The sequence below is a fragment of the Chiloscyllium punctatum genome, chromosome 22 (genome assembly GCF_047496795.1).
Source record: "Chiloscyllium punctatum isolate Juve2018m chromosome 22, sChiPun1.3, whole genome shotgun sequence".
Lineage (NCBI taxonomy): Eukaryota > Metazoa > Chordata > Chondrichthyes > Orectolobiformes > Hemiscylliidae > Chiloscyllium > Chiloscyllium punctatum.
In genome coordinates, this window is record NC_092760.1 from 46,607,672 (window position 1) to 46,624,358 (window position 16,687).

At 38.3% G+C, this 16,687-nt stretch overlaps 1 protein-coding gene across 1 annotated transcript in view; it reads right to left on the reverse strand.

The window, feature by feature from the left end:
• Positions 1-16,687, reverse strand: part of otog (otogelin) — a 214,952-nt gene that overhangs the window by 185,436 nt on the left and 12,829 nt on the right. Inside the window, exons 4-9 of the mRNA XM_072592880.1 lie at positions 16,254-16,408; positions 9,998-10,119; positions 7,788-7,993; positions 2,439-2,560; positions 751-857; positions 378-487 (exon numbers count right to left, since the gene is read on the reverse strand). Coding sequence (XP_072448981.1) covers positions 378-487; positions 751-857; positions 2,439-2,560; positions 7,788-7,993; positions 9,998-10,119; positions 16,254-16,408 — 822 coding nt within the window. The remainder of the gene's footprint in view (positions 1-377; positions 488-750; positions 858-2,438; positions 2,561-7,787; positions 7,994-9,997; positions 10,120-16,253; positions 16,409-16,687) is intronic.

A 16,687-nucleotide genomic window follows, 5' to 3' on the forward strand; every position in this document is an offset into this window, starting at 1 on the left:
TGTACTTGATCCTGTGTATCAATTAGATTAATAGATCAATAAACTTCAACTAGTTTTCAAGTTAAAAAATGTATACAAGTTGCTCTGTCACAAAAACTATTTGCTCTCTTTATACATTGTTATGGCACACATATTTGTCTCAGAATGATATCTGTAAAGTATGAAGTGGGATCATGCATCTAAAGAACACTTGCATGCTCCTAACTCACCCACCCCTAGTGTTGATGAATATGATTTCAAAGTCTTTGCTTGGATGTAGTTGGGATTATGACATAGAATCAATTCCAGTTGCCTAATATGTGACCCAAAAACCATTCTGTATTAATGTAGACTGTGTAGTAAATCTGCTCTGAATGTCTACTGTCAGTGTATCATACCACACTGGTTGAACAACTGTCTCCATTCATGTAATGGTTGATTCACTTGCGCACAAGCTCTTGCATACTCGGTCAGCACTGCACACAATGTTGTGTTATCGGGTCCATACCTGATCAAATGAAAGAAAGTAACAACATTGAAAAGTAATTGCATAGCTAGATTATCCTTTCCTTATTCACTTAAGCAAAAGTCTTTCTTTTCATTCATCAACATTTGCAATCGGACAAATAATCTGGATCTTTGGAATGTTACATATTTTAATTGCACAATCTTTTATCATCAATTATTAATGGACATACATTCGGTATGAATTATTAGGACATTCTATAATTAAACATGTTCTAAAGACTTGTATTATTTTAACATACTCACATGCAGAGATCATTCACACAGCTCGCCATGTATGGATAAGGTTGAACATGGTAATGACAAAGGACAAATGGATACTCAAGAAGCACGCTACAAGTGTTTCTTATTTTCTGGAAATTATCATAAAAATGTTAGAACTCTTATAATTATCAGGATATAAATGAAACAACAAGTAAATTACTGTCCTGTAATGAAAACTGGCAATACCTTGTCAATAAATATTACATACTTAAATGGACACTGTAACAAGTCAGATTAATTTTTTAAAAATAACAAGATAATACTTTGTATAATTTCTACAAAACATCCCTACTTTTATACTCTTTCGATCGGAGCAACTGGGACTTAAATGTAGTCCACCTTGCTTTGAGGTAGGGACATCACCATTGTACCATAAGAAGCCATTCTCCAATATTTTTAACAACTGAAACAGAATGAGATTCTTAAGTGAGTACTAACTGGTCAATTAATGTTCATTTGCTTTCCCACCATTATTTTAATCAGGGTGAAGGCACTACCACCATCCCTTATTAAATGATCCCACACCCCCAGCATCAAACTTGCCATAGTATTCAAAGTTGGTGTGAATCTGTAGCCAATTTTTCACCTTCACCTTATTTCATTCTAGCAGCATGTAGCAACCCATTTTCTCAACTGCTTTTGCATTAAACAGATAGTGCAGTCAGTTGTTTCCACAAAAAAAAACAATTATTTTTCTGGGCAAAGTATTAATGTAACCAGGAAACACTGGGAAGTGGGGATGGAATTGATTAAGTGTGAAGGTGGGGTGGTGATTGCCACTCTGTTTCCATCAGAAATGACTACCATGCTTAATCAAATCAAATGACCATTCATTATTGCTTTCTGGGATGGGACTTGAATCATAAACCATCATGAGGGAAGCCTAGCACATTCATAATGTTCAATTTATTGAATAGATCAAATATATCTTTCACATTGTCAATTTTTGTTACAATATTTATGTATTAGAGTATAATAAAATTTGAATACAGTTGAGTATCTTTCTACATCTGCACTATTTATTCATGTAGATTAAAGTCATTGATTCATTATTTATACATTAATGACCACATGTTTATTATAGTGAATTCCAGAGTTTCCAATGAATTCAGATTGCCTGCTCAGTAACAAATCTCTCGAATACTAACTTTACCTTCAGCATTTTTAACTATCTTCTTGCCCACATCTTGGACTATGTATACAAGGCACTACCTTCCCTACAAATACAACCTTCTCTATTAACTTGAATACCATTGTTTTCCTCTATCAATCTTTCTGCTTCTGACTTTAGCATCTCTGTTGTTAATGTGCTTTTTATGAAATATTTACTCCCCTCACAATGGATCCCAACAAAATGATATTGTAGCCAAATGTTCGGCACACAAGCAACATTGGAGAAAACAGACCGGTTACAGAAACTTCTGATTAAGCAGTTAGATATTTGGAAGATAAAATTACTGTTCATTAGAAAGGAGAATGGTATATTTCTAAAAACAGTTTTCTCTTATATAACACATTACAGCAATGTCATTTCTAATTCTCCTGATCATTGCAAAGAACACTGAAACTGTTATAATCTACGATATCAGTAAACAACTTCAAAACAATTTAATATCCTGAAAATAAAACTAAGCTTAAAATTCAATTGGTTTATAACTAACTTCAATTACCCTTTGATTTTGACCAAAACATGGTGCTGGGTAGTTGACAGGAATTATGCGACAGTGTTCCTTATCTGGAATTTCTTCTCTCCAGCTGTTACCAAAAATAGCTATTTCTTCGGCTAATAAACCTAAAATAAATTCAAACAATTGAATATAATTTGAGAAAAATACACGTTCTCTTAAGCACAGATTTTCCCCTTGAATGAAGATCAAGTGGACAAATGGTAGGTCACATCTAATGGCCACTCGTGAAAGGTGGGCTAAGCACATTAAATCTTTCACATTTCAAATATGCATAAAAGCAACAATTTCTACTGTCAGCAGTACCAGAGATCGACAGCTTGCCATTATGATGTTGGAAACTTACAGGCCATTGTATGGTACCATTTAGGCTAAAAGCGAACTTGACACACACTGCCATCAGTAGTAAATATAGTATGGAGAAAATGTAGATGCACTGACACACTCTGTGGAAAAGAAATAATAGTGCCATTGAGTTTTGTGGATAGATATATCATCCTGGTCAAGGTTAGTGAAAGACTTGGTGAAGATTATGAAGCAATTTGTGAAAAGTGAGGGAGCGCACGCTCAAACTGAAAAGACAAAGCTCATGAAGATTTGACACCAAGGCTGGAAGATTCGGCATCGTGCAGGAGAGCAAAAATGGCTAGGAAGAACCCTCACCTTGAATGACATTCCTGTGTTAATAGTTGGCTGGCTGGTAAAAGAAAAAGGACAGAAGTAGACTCGTGAGAAATAAGAATGGCTTTTGACTTGTTCCAGAAGAACATATCCACCTAAAAGACAATGAAGTGGGTTGTGCTAAATATACAGGATCTGATCTATAGTTTAAATTTGTATTTGATCTGTTCTGTAGCTTACGTTGCCTATGAAATAATGTTGAGTTAATGCTGTTTTTAATTTGCTTGTTACTGCAAAGATCTTAAACATGAATTGTTGTCATGCCATCCTTTCAGTTACACACTGAAAGTTTGATATTATTTTAAGTTAATGGTCTCTGAAGAGATTGTAAAATGGTGGCGGAGTAGAGGGCGCATCCACTCCCAACAGCTTTGCTTCTCTCTTCTCTTTGGTTCTCTCTCTTTTCTTTTTCCCTTTTTCTCTGTTTTCTTTTCTTTTAAGTCCTAGAGAGTGACAGATAAAAAAGAGGCTTCCGGCAGCAGCAGCAGCACAGCAGCACCAGGAGAGGATGGATATGATGCCCCCTGGGTCTCCCACTCAGTAAGAAGCAGTCCCAGACTGACTCCCCTTACCTGGACACAAAGGCTAGGCCGAGGCTGTAGGTGTGCGGCTAGGCCCGGGAGCCTGAAGGAGGAGAAGTGGCGTTCTCAGTATAATATGGCAGTTTCCCGGTGTGGCAGTCTTGTCCCAGCATAGCAGTCTCCTCCCCGTGTGGAGGTCTTCTTCATCTTCAGTGTCCAGGTATTCCAGCGGCCATGCAGGCAGTCTTGTTCGGAAGTGATGATCTCCGTCCAGCATGGCGGCCTTCTTCAGCAGAGGCTTCTGACCAGTGCTCCAGCAGCCCAGTGCAGAGGTCTTGTCTGGAATGGCAATCTTGTTCCAGAATGGCAGACTTGTCCCAGAATGGCGGTCTTGTTCCAGAATAGTGGTCTTGTTCTGGAATGGTGGAATTGTTCCGGAATGGCAATCTTCTCCCAGCTGTCTCTTCATGGTATTCCATCCTTCCTTAGTCGGCTTTCCCTGAGCCCAGGCACCATTACCTGAACTGTGATGAATTTTGCCTTAATTTTATTTTTCTGTTTATTATTATGCATGATTTCTGACATTGACGTAGGTGGGGTGCTGTGGGGACTTATAAAACTTTTCACTGTAGTTTTCATGTAGAAGTACATGTGCCAATAAATTTCTATTCTATGTGCAGATGTTAACTGCATGCTTCATAATGTTAACATCACAAGGAAACAATCCTTACCGTTATCTGGCTAGCAAAAATGCAGAAGGAGCAAGTCCAGAAGGAACATTACTGGAAGCATTATCAACCACTGCCCCTAGTTTCAGGGCTCTTAGCTCATTCAAAGTTGTGAATCACCTCTGCTCTCCGAAATTCCCCTATAGCTATGCATGCCTTATCAATACTGCGTATACATCAGCATTCCACTGTCTTCCTTCAGTCCATTCTGATGGATCCTGCCCTCACTTCACCACAAATACAACAACCAACATGAAAATACATTCCAGAAAATAATTTCTCTATCAACTCAATTCTATCAGGGCCAAATACTTACGAGCAATAATTAACAATTATTCTGGTAAGACACCTTATGGCTCATTTTGTGTGCTTGTTTTACTATCGAAGTGCTCTTAGGAAATCTATTCGCTGCGGATGCGAGTTGGAAGTTGGAAAGCTCCATTGAGAACAATACACAATCATGGTGAACAAATTTGAGTAGATCTGGGCATTGACAGCCTGGCTGCAAACAGCAGAGATCTGGCATGACTGAGGCAGTCTGGTTTAGCTGACAGTGTGACACAAATGTTACAAGACTGAGTGTCAGGATAGCAGCCTTGAGTGAAAGTGTCTCTCCATGGAAACTAATGTCATTTTCTCATGGCTGTGATGGATTAGTCCAGTGGTTGTGAATGAGCCTTCAGTGCACTGGTGTGATGTCTAGGAAGACCACATTGGAATTTTCCCACTGTAGATATTTGAGCTTCCATGGTAGTAGAATTGAGTGCCAGAAGGAGCTCTAGCAAAGCACTACTGCTCTAATCACGGAACTCACCAGTCGCTCCATTTCAGACAGAATGCTCTCCACAAGGCACTGAAGTTGAATTCATCCAATTATATGTGAGTTTGTGGAGAAGCTTCTCAATGTACCTAGCATTTTCTAATGCTTGGTCATCAAACTCAGCATCTAAATCCAATGCAGCAGAGCCTTATGCAATTCTCCTACATAGCGCAATGCATTTTTGTTGCTCAAACCCACCTCTGTATCTACTGCATACATGTGGTGACCTGTAGTCAACTACATAACAACTAATCTTCCACCTTACTGCATGTCTGGCCTATCTCAGAACATGTTGGGATCCGGCCAAGTTTCACAAATTCTGCAGGAATGCTGCCCTCTTATTTCTGGAGTGACACGAGGATTTCCATATTGTTCGTGGCATGAAGGGGAGTGGGGAAGATTAGCTTCTGGTGCGAAGGGTGAGCTAGTAAAAACATCTGCAGTTTACCATCTAAAGTGTTTCTATGAATTAGAAGAAAGATGTCTTTTTTGAACAAAAAGCCTAAGCTGTGAGTAAATTTAGCTTGATATCTTTGCCAATGTTGCCAATTGATATGGCCATAATGCTCCCCTTTCTTAAAATAGCCAGCAGAACTTCCACTAGAGGGTATTGCATGTGGCAGTGTGCTCCAATTCTTCCAGTCGTGGTTTCTGGTCTCAGATTATTGGCCAGCATCCTGTGAAGGGATTGTTAGTAAATCCTCTGTGAGATGTTTAAAGAAAATGTCAGTGATTGTTGAATAGCTGCTCTGTCGTGTATTGGAGGTGACATGTGGAGACATGAATTAGGAATAGTGGTGAGGATCTACAGGTTACAATCAGTATGTAGAAGGAGTGCAGAGGCAGATTGATGAGAAAAGAAACCCGGGGAGAAGAGTAGCGAGATCAGAGGCGACACAGACATGAGGAAACAATACAAAGCTACATTTTAACCTTTACAACTGTGTATAGGTCATTCAGCCTATTGCATCATTGCAGCTGTGTTCTGGGCATTGATACTTACTCCTACATCGTCTCAGTGTTAACTCAAGTATTGCCTGAAGGACTTTTTGTTCCACGGAAAATTAAAGAGGACCTCCCTCCTGGATCCCCTACTTGATTAAAGAGCCATCAGTAGCTATTTCTTCTTTCATAAAATTCCTTCCTTTCTGCAACCACAGTGCACTTCTGTTTAAGAAATGCTGGCTGTTTTTAAATGTTTCATTAAAAGCCTTAGAAATCGTGACACATCGGTTCAAAGGTTAGATTCAGAGGAGTGATTACATAAAGCATGCTTATATTTCCTGAACAGAAGGTTAAGGGTGACTTGATTGGGGTTTTTAAAATGATTTTTTTAATGAAATTGATGAGTTAAATTGAGACAGAAGTTTTCAACTGGTTTAAAAGTCTAGAACATAGGGGTATGATATCAATCTGTATTTACACAAAGACTTTCAAATTGAATAATTTTTCAAGGCATAGGGCCATTAGGAATTAAAATTTAACACTGAATCACACAAGATTAAAAGTTTAGTCAAAGATGAATGTTAAGGGAGGAAGGTAAAGTAGAGACACACTATGGTTTAGGGAAGAATTTCCAAAGGGCAGGGCCTTTTCTTAAACAGGTCACCAATGGAAGAACAATTTAAGTCTGAGATCCTCAGGAAGGAGTTCAGGTAGCTTGGAAGGGCTACAGAGCTGGAACAGATTATTGAGAGAGGGAGCAAGTGAAACCATGGAAGAATCTGAAAACATGGATGAGAATTTTAAACTTGAGACATTGCTCAAGCAGGCTGGTCAGTGAAGAGGACTATTTGACAGTAAGGATATGGACAGGGGAGTTTTACATGGTGTCAGGTTCACAAATTTTGGGGATGGGAGGACTGCCACAATCATTTAATAATTTTGTCTTCATAATATTTCCATGGTGAAAATATTGCTTCGAACATGCAGTGAACTGACCTATAAATTAGTTTAACCAGGGCTTTGTATACTTGTAGCAAAATGGCATCCCTTTTCATTTAGTGTTATTTAATATTCTCATTGTTTACATTGTTTATACTGGAACAAAAATAACTGAAGTGAAACATGCAATTTACAATAGTTCTCCAGCGATTGTATGTCAATAATGTATATATTAAAAACTTTGGTTTCTCTGGAGAAAAAAAAGCTACATCTATGCTATATATGACCATGCCATTATTCAAATTATGTTGACCCTCTATTCTGACAGCACAGTATTTTTCTTGCTCAATGAGAAAGGGTTTAAAGAGCCCACTGCACAATCAGATGCTCCCATTGAATAGCCATAATGGAAAAGAATACAAATCTTTTGAGACATGGCTACAGTAAACTAGTTCATTGCTCCATAATTATCTTTGGAATGGGTCTTTTGGTATGTGCAATGGAAATGGTTTTAGAAATTTTTGGATGCAAACAAAAGATATTTGAATTACAGAGTACAAAAAAACATACTTTGTACATTGCAAGATAAATGGTATCAAATTTATGTTGAGATATCTAACATTTCTCCAAGATTATATGATACACAACCATATCAGATTACCATATTAGTGCTTACTTGATTCACATTTTTTAAACTTACCGTAGCTAGTGTATAAGTCATCATGCATATTTCCATTAAAATTGCCACATAGTCCACATACTTTTCCGACATAATCCACGTTCATCTTTATGTAGGCTCCTGAATTACCATCCCATGCCAGAGAAAATCCATGATGATGTCTAACTAGTACGTATCCAGCTATTTGTTCAAATCTTAGGTTTCCAATAATGTATGGCAGCTGCACCCTGGGGAACAGAGTAGGAAATTCAAGTTTGTATTTTTTTAAACATCGTTGACCTAGTGTTTTGTGGTTATAAAGAACTAATGGTGTTATTATGATAGCACCACCCTTAGTTAATGGCCATATTACTCTTTGTACAGTTCTGAATATATAGGGGTGGTGCAATGCAACCAGTAGAGTGGTAACCATAACTATGAATGAAAGGATGAAGTAGCTGGTGCCTCCAGTCTGAGGGAGTCAGCTCAGATAAAAGATGTAAAGATTAGGCAGAGTGGCCATGCTAAATTTCCCTGTAGTGTCCAGGACAGTGCAGGCTATGTGAATTAACCACGTTAAATGCGAGATGACGGGGATAGCGTGGGGAGAGGGTAGGGTGAAGATGGGATGTTCTTTAGAGGGTTGGTGTAGATTCAGTAGGCTGAATGGTCTCTTTCTCCTCTCTGACCCCATGATTGCAAAGACAGTGGGCCAGGACAGTATCCAATACTAGCCCAGTGGCTTCGAATTGGTCAGTTAGTTGCTTGGGGCAGTCAGAGTAAATGCCCTCTCCTCATAAGGGCTAAGGAGATGAATGACAGGCAGATCAACACCTACCAGGACATTTTGCAAGAGGTCACTATTTATTTCCCCATATTCTCTATCTTCCATATCCTTCTCCCCAGTAAACACTGACACAAAAATACTCATTTAGTATCTACCGTATTTCCTGCAGTTTCACATGTGTTATCATCAGTCAAGATGCTGAGAACTCTGGTGGTCAAAGCAAGTATCTGGCTGGCTGAAAACAGTCACTATGCAACAGTATCTCAGGATATGTTCCACATGTTTTAGATTTTTTAGCAAGAGCCCTTCATCAGGAATTCCTGATGCTCCTCCGATGCTGCCGGCCCTGCTGTGCTTTTCCAGCACCACACTCTAGACTCTGATCTCCAGCGTCTGCAGTTTTCACTTTCTCCTATACTTTGATGGAAGTTTCCCAATGAAAGCTCTGACAAAGTAGCACAAAGTAATTTATTCGTAGCTCTCTGGAGAAAACAGTCCGTAATCCATCACATGCAGGTGAATAATTTGGTACTTTCAGAGGAAATTTTGGTTTGGTGGCAGGAATATAACATTATCTGTACCAAAGGGTTTCAAAGTCTGGGCACAGTATTTAGATCAAATGTTTCTGAACTTATAAGTGCACATGAGAAAGTTATGATAAGTTCTGCTTCAGTTTCCTTGCCTACTTGTCAATGATGTTTAGCATGCAGGCTCTGTGGTATGCATTCTATAGGTACAGGCAATTTGGGGTGTCAAGCTGTGGACATCAATACCTTGGCATTCTTCCTCAAGCAGGAGAATTCCTTCTACATTTGCCCCACAATCTATGAACATGAGGGATGGCAACCACACAATCAACCACTTCTTGCAATGTTTGCTCTATATTAAGGCTCAGCCCAAAACATGTTTACCTTTTCCAGTTTACAACCTCTTACCAAATGTCAAAGGGGTCAATACAGCCCAGCTGCCCCTATAAAGCTTCATAAATTTTTTTTAATTCAGCAAAAGAAAAGTTACGTCACACTGGAGTGAAAGACCTTTAAGAATTTCTGCTTTCATTGTTCCTTACTTCCTTCCATTTTTAATGTTTTTTGCTAGAAAACACAACGTGCATGTTCAAGTTATTACTCACTGACCTGAATTCAGTGGAGTCAGACACCTTTAACATCCAAATAAAGAATTACAGGACTTCAAGACTTCAGCTCCGTACTTGTCTGTCTCAGTGAACCCTCTCAACATTGTAGAGATTTATATACTAACATATTTAAAGATGTGGCACAGAAAACACTTTGGAATGTGTTGCAAGAGTCTCCTCAATAGGAGTTACAGTCTGATTGATTCAGTAATATTAGGTCATAATGAAAAGAAATATTCCTATCTAAATAAATCTTCAACACAAGGTTTTTGTTTAGAACAACCTTAATTAGCCGGAAGAATTGGGAATTTCTTGAAGCAAAAAGCTGACCTTTGTCCATGATGGATAACTTCATGACTTTGTAGAATAATTTCCCCTTCATAGGCAAAGAACAAGCTGACTGATCGCTGACAAGAATATGGAGAAGATTGGCATGTTGGATCATTGTGAACCTGCAGAATCGGAAATATGGCGTACACAAGTCAGCAATATTGATTTAGAAATTATCTTAGTTTAGCAGTACCGCAGCAAAGCTGTATAGATATTGGTCACTCTTCACTACCCCTGGAAAGCATAAATTCAACCCCAAAAAAGGAGATTGCTTTTTCTCTTTTCAAGGAAGTGGATTACATACCTCAAATAAATGAGCTCTGTCAGTCTCAGCCCAGTAACTCCATAATGAAGATCACTCCAGAACACAAAACTACAGTCTACTCAGGCAATCACCAAAGTGTATTAAAACCAGCTGCATGCTGAATTTGCTTTATGAACCAGGATATATTTGTCCATCAGAAAGTCAACAACTGATGACTGTAAGATAGTTAGTGAACAGCGGATGGTACCAGTTGTCAAGGTAGATCACAGAATGAAACCTGGCTTGACAGTTTTTTTTAATTTGTCAATTACTAAAAGTATTCATATGAAATTGCAGATTATATTTAACAGCAGAATATAAGATTATTACACAAAAGAGAGAAACAAACCAAGATATTATACAGAATGCACCAATAAAAGTATTAACAGAATCATTAAAATGAAGTTCCAACACTATCCCTGAGATGCTATTTTAACTCAAATTTCCGCTTAATTGGAACATTGATAACATTGATAATACTTTTTCATTTATCTTATGGTGTTGTTTTGACATACAGTTCCCAGTTGTTTATCTTGTGAAATATTGGTTTAAATCTTTCTGACATTGATTTATATGATAGCTTCAGCAGAATAAAGGAAAGAAAACCTCATGAATTTTTAATTTCAGTTCAATTAAGTTTTATTGCGCATTCTGTTCAGCCAATAAAAAATTCGTAATGAAACACTGATTTCCATTTTCATTGTTTCACTGTTCTACCCAAGAATCTCCTGGGGCAGATATAGTTATCACAATCAAAGACTATATGATAACGTCATACAGCCCGCCCTGATGAATCGACGCAAGTCTACATAGATCTGCTGGAAGGTACAGGAATAATTTTATTTATTTGATAGGTTTTCAAATATGATGGCAATTGTCAAAGTTAGAGAAATTTAATTTGACTTTCATAGAATACTTCTAAGAACAAACTAAAATTCTCAACAGCATAAAAATAAAATTGAATTTATAGAATCCCTACAGTGTGGGGATAGGTCATTTGGCCCATTGTGTCCAACCAATAATCCAAAGACACCAAGACACACAACCTAACCATATCCCTGCAACATTGCATTTCCCATGGCTAACCCACCTAGCCTGCACCTCCCTGGACAGTGTGGGCAATTTAGCACAACCAAAATGCCTATCCTGCACATCTTTGGACAATGGGAAGAAACCTGAGCATGCGGAGGAAACCCACACAGACACAGAAACAATATCCAAACTCCACATTGATAGTTGCCCGAGGGTAAAATCAAACCTGGAACCCTGGTGTTCTGAGGTAGCAGTGCTTACCACTGTGCCACTCTGGATTAAGTGTAGTTTGTGTGTACCAGATTTTCTGCTCACTAAATTTCACAGATCTGCTCACAGATTTTCTTTCCCTCCTTTCATCTCAGAATGGAAACTGCAATGTAAACAACTTTAGACCTTTGATCAAAAATGGATACTTTCAGATCCTTTCTGTAGTAGAATATTTCCATTCAATGAAATTGTTCTTATATTGTAAAGCTCAGAGTTCACAACTATCATGTGTAAATACCTTAGCATTGGGTTTGCTTCAATAAAAGTGAAATGATTCTATATAAATTTCCCCAAATATTGGAAATTCTGTTGACTGCAACCAATTTAGATTGATTCCTGTAAAATAAGAAACTGTTGATCTGATTTATTGACAAAAAAGAAGGTGCGGATAAACAATATTATTGGACCAATAAGATCCCAAAAGCACACATAATCTATTTTAATTTAGATGACAATACTTAAAGATAAAGAGGGGAAAATCAGCATACGTTCCTATTCCTGATGTGTATATTGGTAAGTGTGAGTGTAACAACCTCAGGAGAGGCCAGGATCAGATTTAGTTGCAGCAGGATCTAGGGTGTAGGTTTGCGCGCTGAGCTGTAGGTTTGATATCCAGATATTTCATTACCAGGCTAGGTAACATCATCAGTGACGACCTCCAAGTGAAGCAAAGCTGTTGTCTCCTACTTTCTATTTATATGTTTGTCCTGGATGGGGTTCCTGGGATTTGTGGTGATGTCATTTCCTGTTCATTTTCTGAGGGGTTGATAGATGGTATCTAGATCTATGTGTTTATTTATGGTGTTGTGGTTGGAGTGCCAGGCCTCTAGGAATTCTCTGGCATGTCTTTGCTTAGCCTGTCCCAGGATAAATGTGTTGTCCCAGTCAAAATGGTGTTTTTTTTCCTCCATGTGTAGGGCTACGAGGGAGAGAGGGTCATGTCTTTTTGTGGCTAGCTGGTGTTCGTGTATCCTGGTGGCTAACTTTCTTCCTGTTTGTCCTACATAGCGTTTCTGGCAGTCCTTACATGGAATTTTGTGGACGACGTTGGTTTTGTCCTTGGGATGTACTGGGTCTTTTAAGTTTGTTAGTTTTTTGTTTGAGAGTGTTGGTGGGTTTGTGTGCCACTAGGATTCCGAGGGGTCTTAGTAATCTGGCTGTCATTTCTAAAACTTCTTTGATGTAATGGTAAGGTGGTTAGGGTTTCTGGCTGTGTTTGGTCTGCTTGTCGTGGTTTGTTCTTGAGGACTCTGCAGACTGTATTTTTTGAGTATCTGTTCTTCTTGAAAACGTCGTACAGGTGGTTCTCCTCTGTTTTCCGAAGTTCGCCTGTGCTGCAGTGTGATGTGGCTCATTGGAATATAGCTTCATTTGTGTCTGTTGGGATGGTTGCTGGTGTAGTTAAGTATTTGGTCAGTGTTCGTCGGTTTTCTGTATACGCAGGTTTGTAGTTCTCCACTGTCCTTTCTTTCGACTGTGACGTCCAGGAATGCGAGTTTGTTGTTGGTTTCTTCCTCCTTGGTGAACTTTATGCCTGTGAGGGTGATGTTGATGATGTTAAATGTCTCTTCTATCTTGTTTTGTTTTGTAATGACAAAGGTGTCATCTATGTAGCGGACCCAGATTTTTGGTTTGATGGTTGGTAGGGATGTTTGTTCTAGTTTTTGCATTACCACTTTCTGCTATGAATACTGATAGCGGTGATCCCATGCGTGCCGTTGGTTTGTTTGTAGTTTGTGAGAGCTCGCTCAGATCCACCATCAAGCATAAAAATTCAGAGATAGACAATGACACCTGAACAAGGAACCAGAAAATGACCAAAAGCCAGGAACTGTATTTCAGTAAAATGTCAATATGCTTGGCAGAGGAGGAAATATTTCAATTCCATCTGGAAGAATTGTGTCTTCCAGTATACTGGAAATGCAAATATGACTTGGAACTACACTGTCATCACTTCACTTTTCACTTTTGCTCGGCAAAAACCCTGGAACTCCTTTTCTTGCAGCACTGTAGGTATACCTACATACAAGGACTGTAGCAATTCAAAAAGGCAACTGAGCACAACCTATTTAAGGGTAATGAGGATGGGCAATAAATGTTGGTCCAGCAATGGTGCCGAAAGCCCACGGAAAGTGAAGAAATTAAAGTAGAACAAAATAAAATAAATTTTCACTAATCAGATATTGTTATTTTATTTTTGATTTGGAGATATCGGTGTTAGACTGGTGTGTACAAAGTTAAAAATCACACAACAGCAGGTTATTTGAAGTTAATTTGGAAGTGCTAGCTTTCAGAGTGCTGCTCCTTCATTAGGTGGTTGTGAAAGCTAGTGCTCCAAAAGCTAGTGCTTCCAAATAAACTTGTTGGACTATAACCTGGTGTTGTGTGATTTTTAACTTTGTACACCCCAGTCCAACACTGGCATCTCCAAATCAAAAATAAAATAAACATTAACTGATCAGTGAAAATACACTAACACAAGGAAAGCACCTTTTTCCAATTTTTCGTTCCTGAGATTTCCAAGTTTTTTAAATCTCAGGACTTCCATTTAGTGTACAAAACAATCTGACTTTTGGAATCTTGCATGATGTGTAGATTTAAGAATTTTGTTTTGAGTAGCTCCTGACACTACAATTTTGGGGTTGCAGTTTTGGTCTGGATGGTGATTCATGTAATGTGAGTTAAAAGAACTGGGAGACAAACAGATCCTGAATTCCAATACAAGATGCCAGTGACAGCTTAACAGGACAAACAATTTCAACAATGTTTTTACAAAAATAGGATAGCGATAATTGATCATTGTCTCACCTCCTTACCCCTCCAGCATTAAACAGGATCAAGTCAAAAGTAAGGTAGCAAAACTCACAGGGAAGATCGGTGCAGTGCAACAATATTTAAGCAATTTGTCACTATATATTACATCGTAAATATTGAGGCCATAATATAGCTCTATTAAAAGATGCACAATGTACCTATTTTAATAGAGATGTATTATGGCCTCAATACTTACAATCTACTAACTGACCTGTGTATATCCAGATCCAAGCCTATCCATGAGATAGAAACCAAATTGCCTTTCTTTGTGGATGGAGCTTATTAACTGCTCAATCTTAAAAGGTCCTTTCACACACCAGTCCCACTCATTCCTCTTTTGAATTGCCATCAAATTATTTACCATCTACATTACTGACTTTGAGGAGGAGGAAGAGTGTAACGTGTCCAAATTTGCTGTTGATACAAAGTGGATGGGAAAGCATGTCATGATGAGGTCATTGGAATTTGCAAAGGCATTTATATAGGTGAAGTGAGTAGGGAAAACCTGGCAGATAGAGTTTAATGTAGGAAACCGTGAAGTCATGAACTTTCATAGGAAGAATTAAAAGGCATTTATTTAAATTGAGAGAAAGACACCGAAAAATGTACAGCAGAGGGATCTGGCTATTCTTGTGCATGAAACACAAAATCTTTGCAAACAATTAAAAGAAAATGTAAATTATTAAATCGGCAAAGGGAATTTTGGCTTTAATTGCTGGAGTTAGGGTTTACGATTAAGGAAGTCTTGTCACATCTGTACAGGGTGTTAGTGAGGCCACACCTGGAGTACTGTGTACTTTTTTGGTCCCATATTTTAAGAAAGGATACATTGGTTTTGATGGCATTTCCAAAGAGATTCATGAAAGGGTTGACTTATCAAGAGCAGCAAGGATGGTTAGGCTTTTATTCAGTAGAATTCTGATAAACTGAAACACACCATATTCTTGGGGGACTGGACAGGGTAGATGTTGAGGAGATGTTTCCACAAGTGTGGGAGAATCTCAAACTAGTGGACATAGTCACAGAATAATGGGACATTCATTTAAAATTGGAATATGAAGAAATTCCTTCTGAGAATACCGAATGTTTGGAATTCTTTACTCCAGATAGTTGTGGAGGCTAGATTTAAAGAGGAGGTAGATAGATTTTTGAAATACAGAAAGATGCAGGGATATAAACCAGTTGACATAAAAGAGGAGGAGTTGAAGCCTGGAACATATCAGCCATGATCTTGTGAAATTGTAAGGCAGGCTTGAATGGCCTACTCCTGCCAGCTTTTTTTGTTGTTGCTGTTTAATATTTTCTAACCAACCTGCTCAGAGATGTTATAACATGTCGCTGTAGCAGTTGGAGCTTGAACCCTGGCCTCCTGGCCCAGAGGTAGGGACACTACCACAGCACCACAAGAACCCTCCCCACTTCTATTTCTTCCTTTTTCAGTTAAAGATATTTACTAACCAATCTGTTCAGAAAGTTATCACAGATGAGAAATGAAAGATGAAGAATTCTGGCTTTGTCAGTACCTCCCAGCTCTGCAACCTCTGCCACAAAGTAGTGCAAATGTAGCCCTACAGCAGAAATGTATAAAAACCTACAACTTCCCTCCAGGCTGTGAGCAATCCTGACTCAGCCGTAGAGTTGTGCCATAGCTTGTTAAAATTCTGTTTATCTTTGCTGTTTTCAGAGAACAATCAATACCTGACTGCAATTATTCAAGGAGTCCTCTCAAAGGACTAAGAATGAGAAACAAATATAAGTTTGTCAGTATCACCACATTGAGAACAAATGACCAACACTGCAATAATTTAAAAGCATGTTACATTAGATTTCTGTTACCTGAATTGAGAAGCTCTGCTGACTGTGTGTGCAATCCCTCACTAATGTGTATGTGCAGTTTCCAGGGTAATAATAGTAAAGTCCATCAAATGTTTCATAGTTGTACTGGCCCCAAGTTCGGCAGATCAAATCACGGCTGCTACCTCTATTGGGAACTGCAAAAAAGACAATAGTTGCTTGCTTTTTGAATATTTTAGAAAGCATTTTAAATAATTTATGTACCAACCTTCACACCGAATACATTATTTTGAAAACCAAGTGTGGATAAAAAGTATATCTGTCAATCCATTAAATTTCAAACTAATATGTATTATTTCTGATTCACATAGAATTCAAATTATCCAAATCAGCTTCCAATCGCTTACCCTTCAGGCAAATATATAATCACATAGATTCATCAGAAGTAACATTTTATTAACACTGGAGCATTTTAT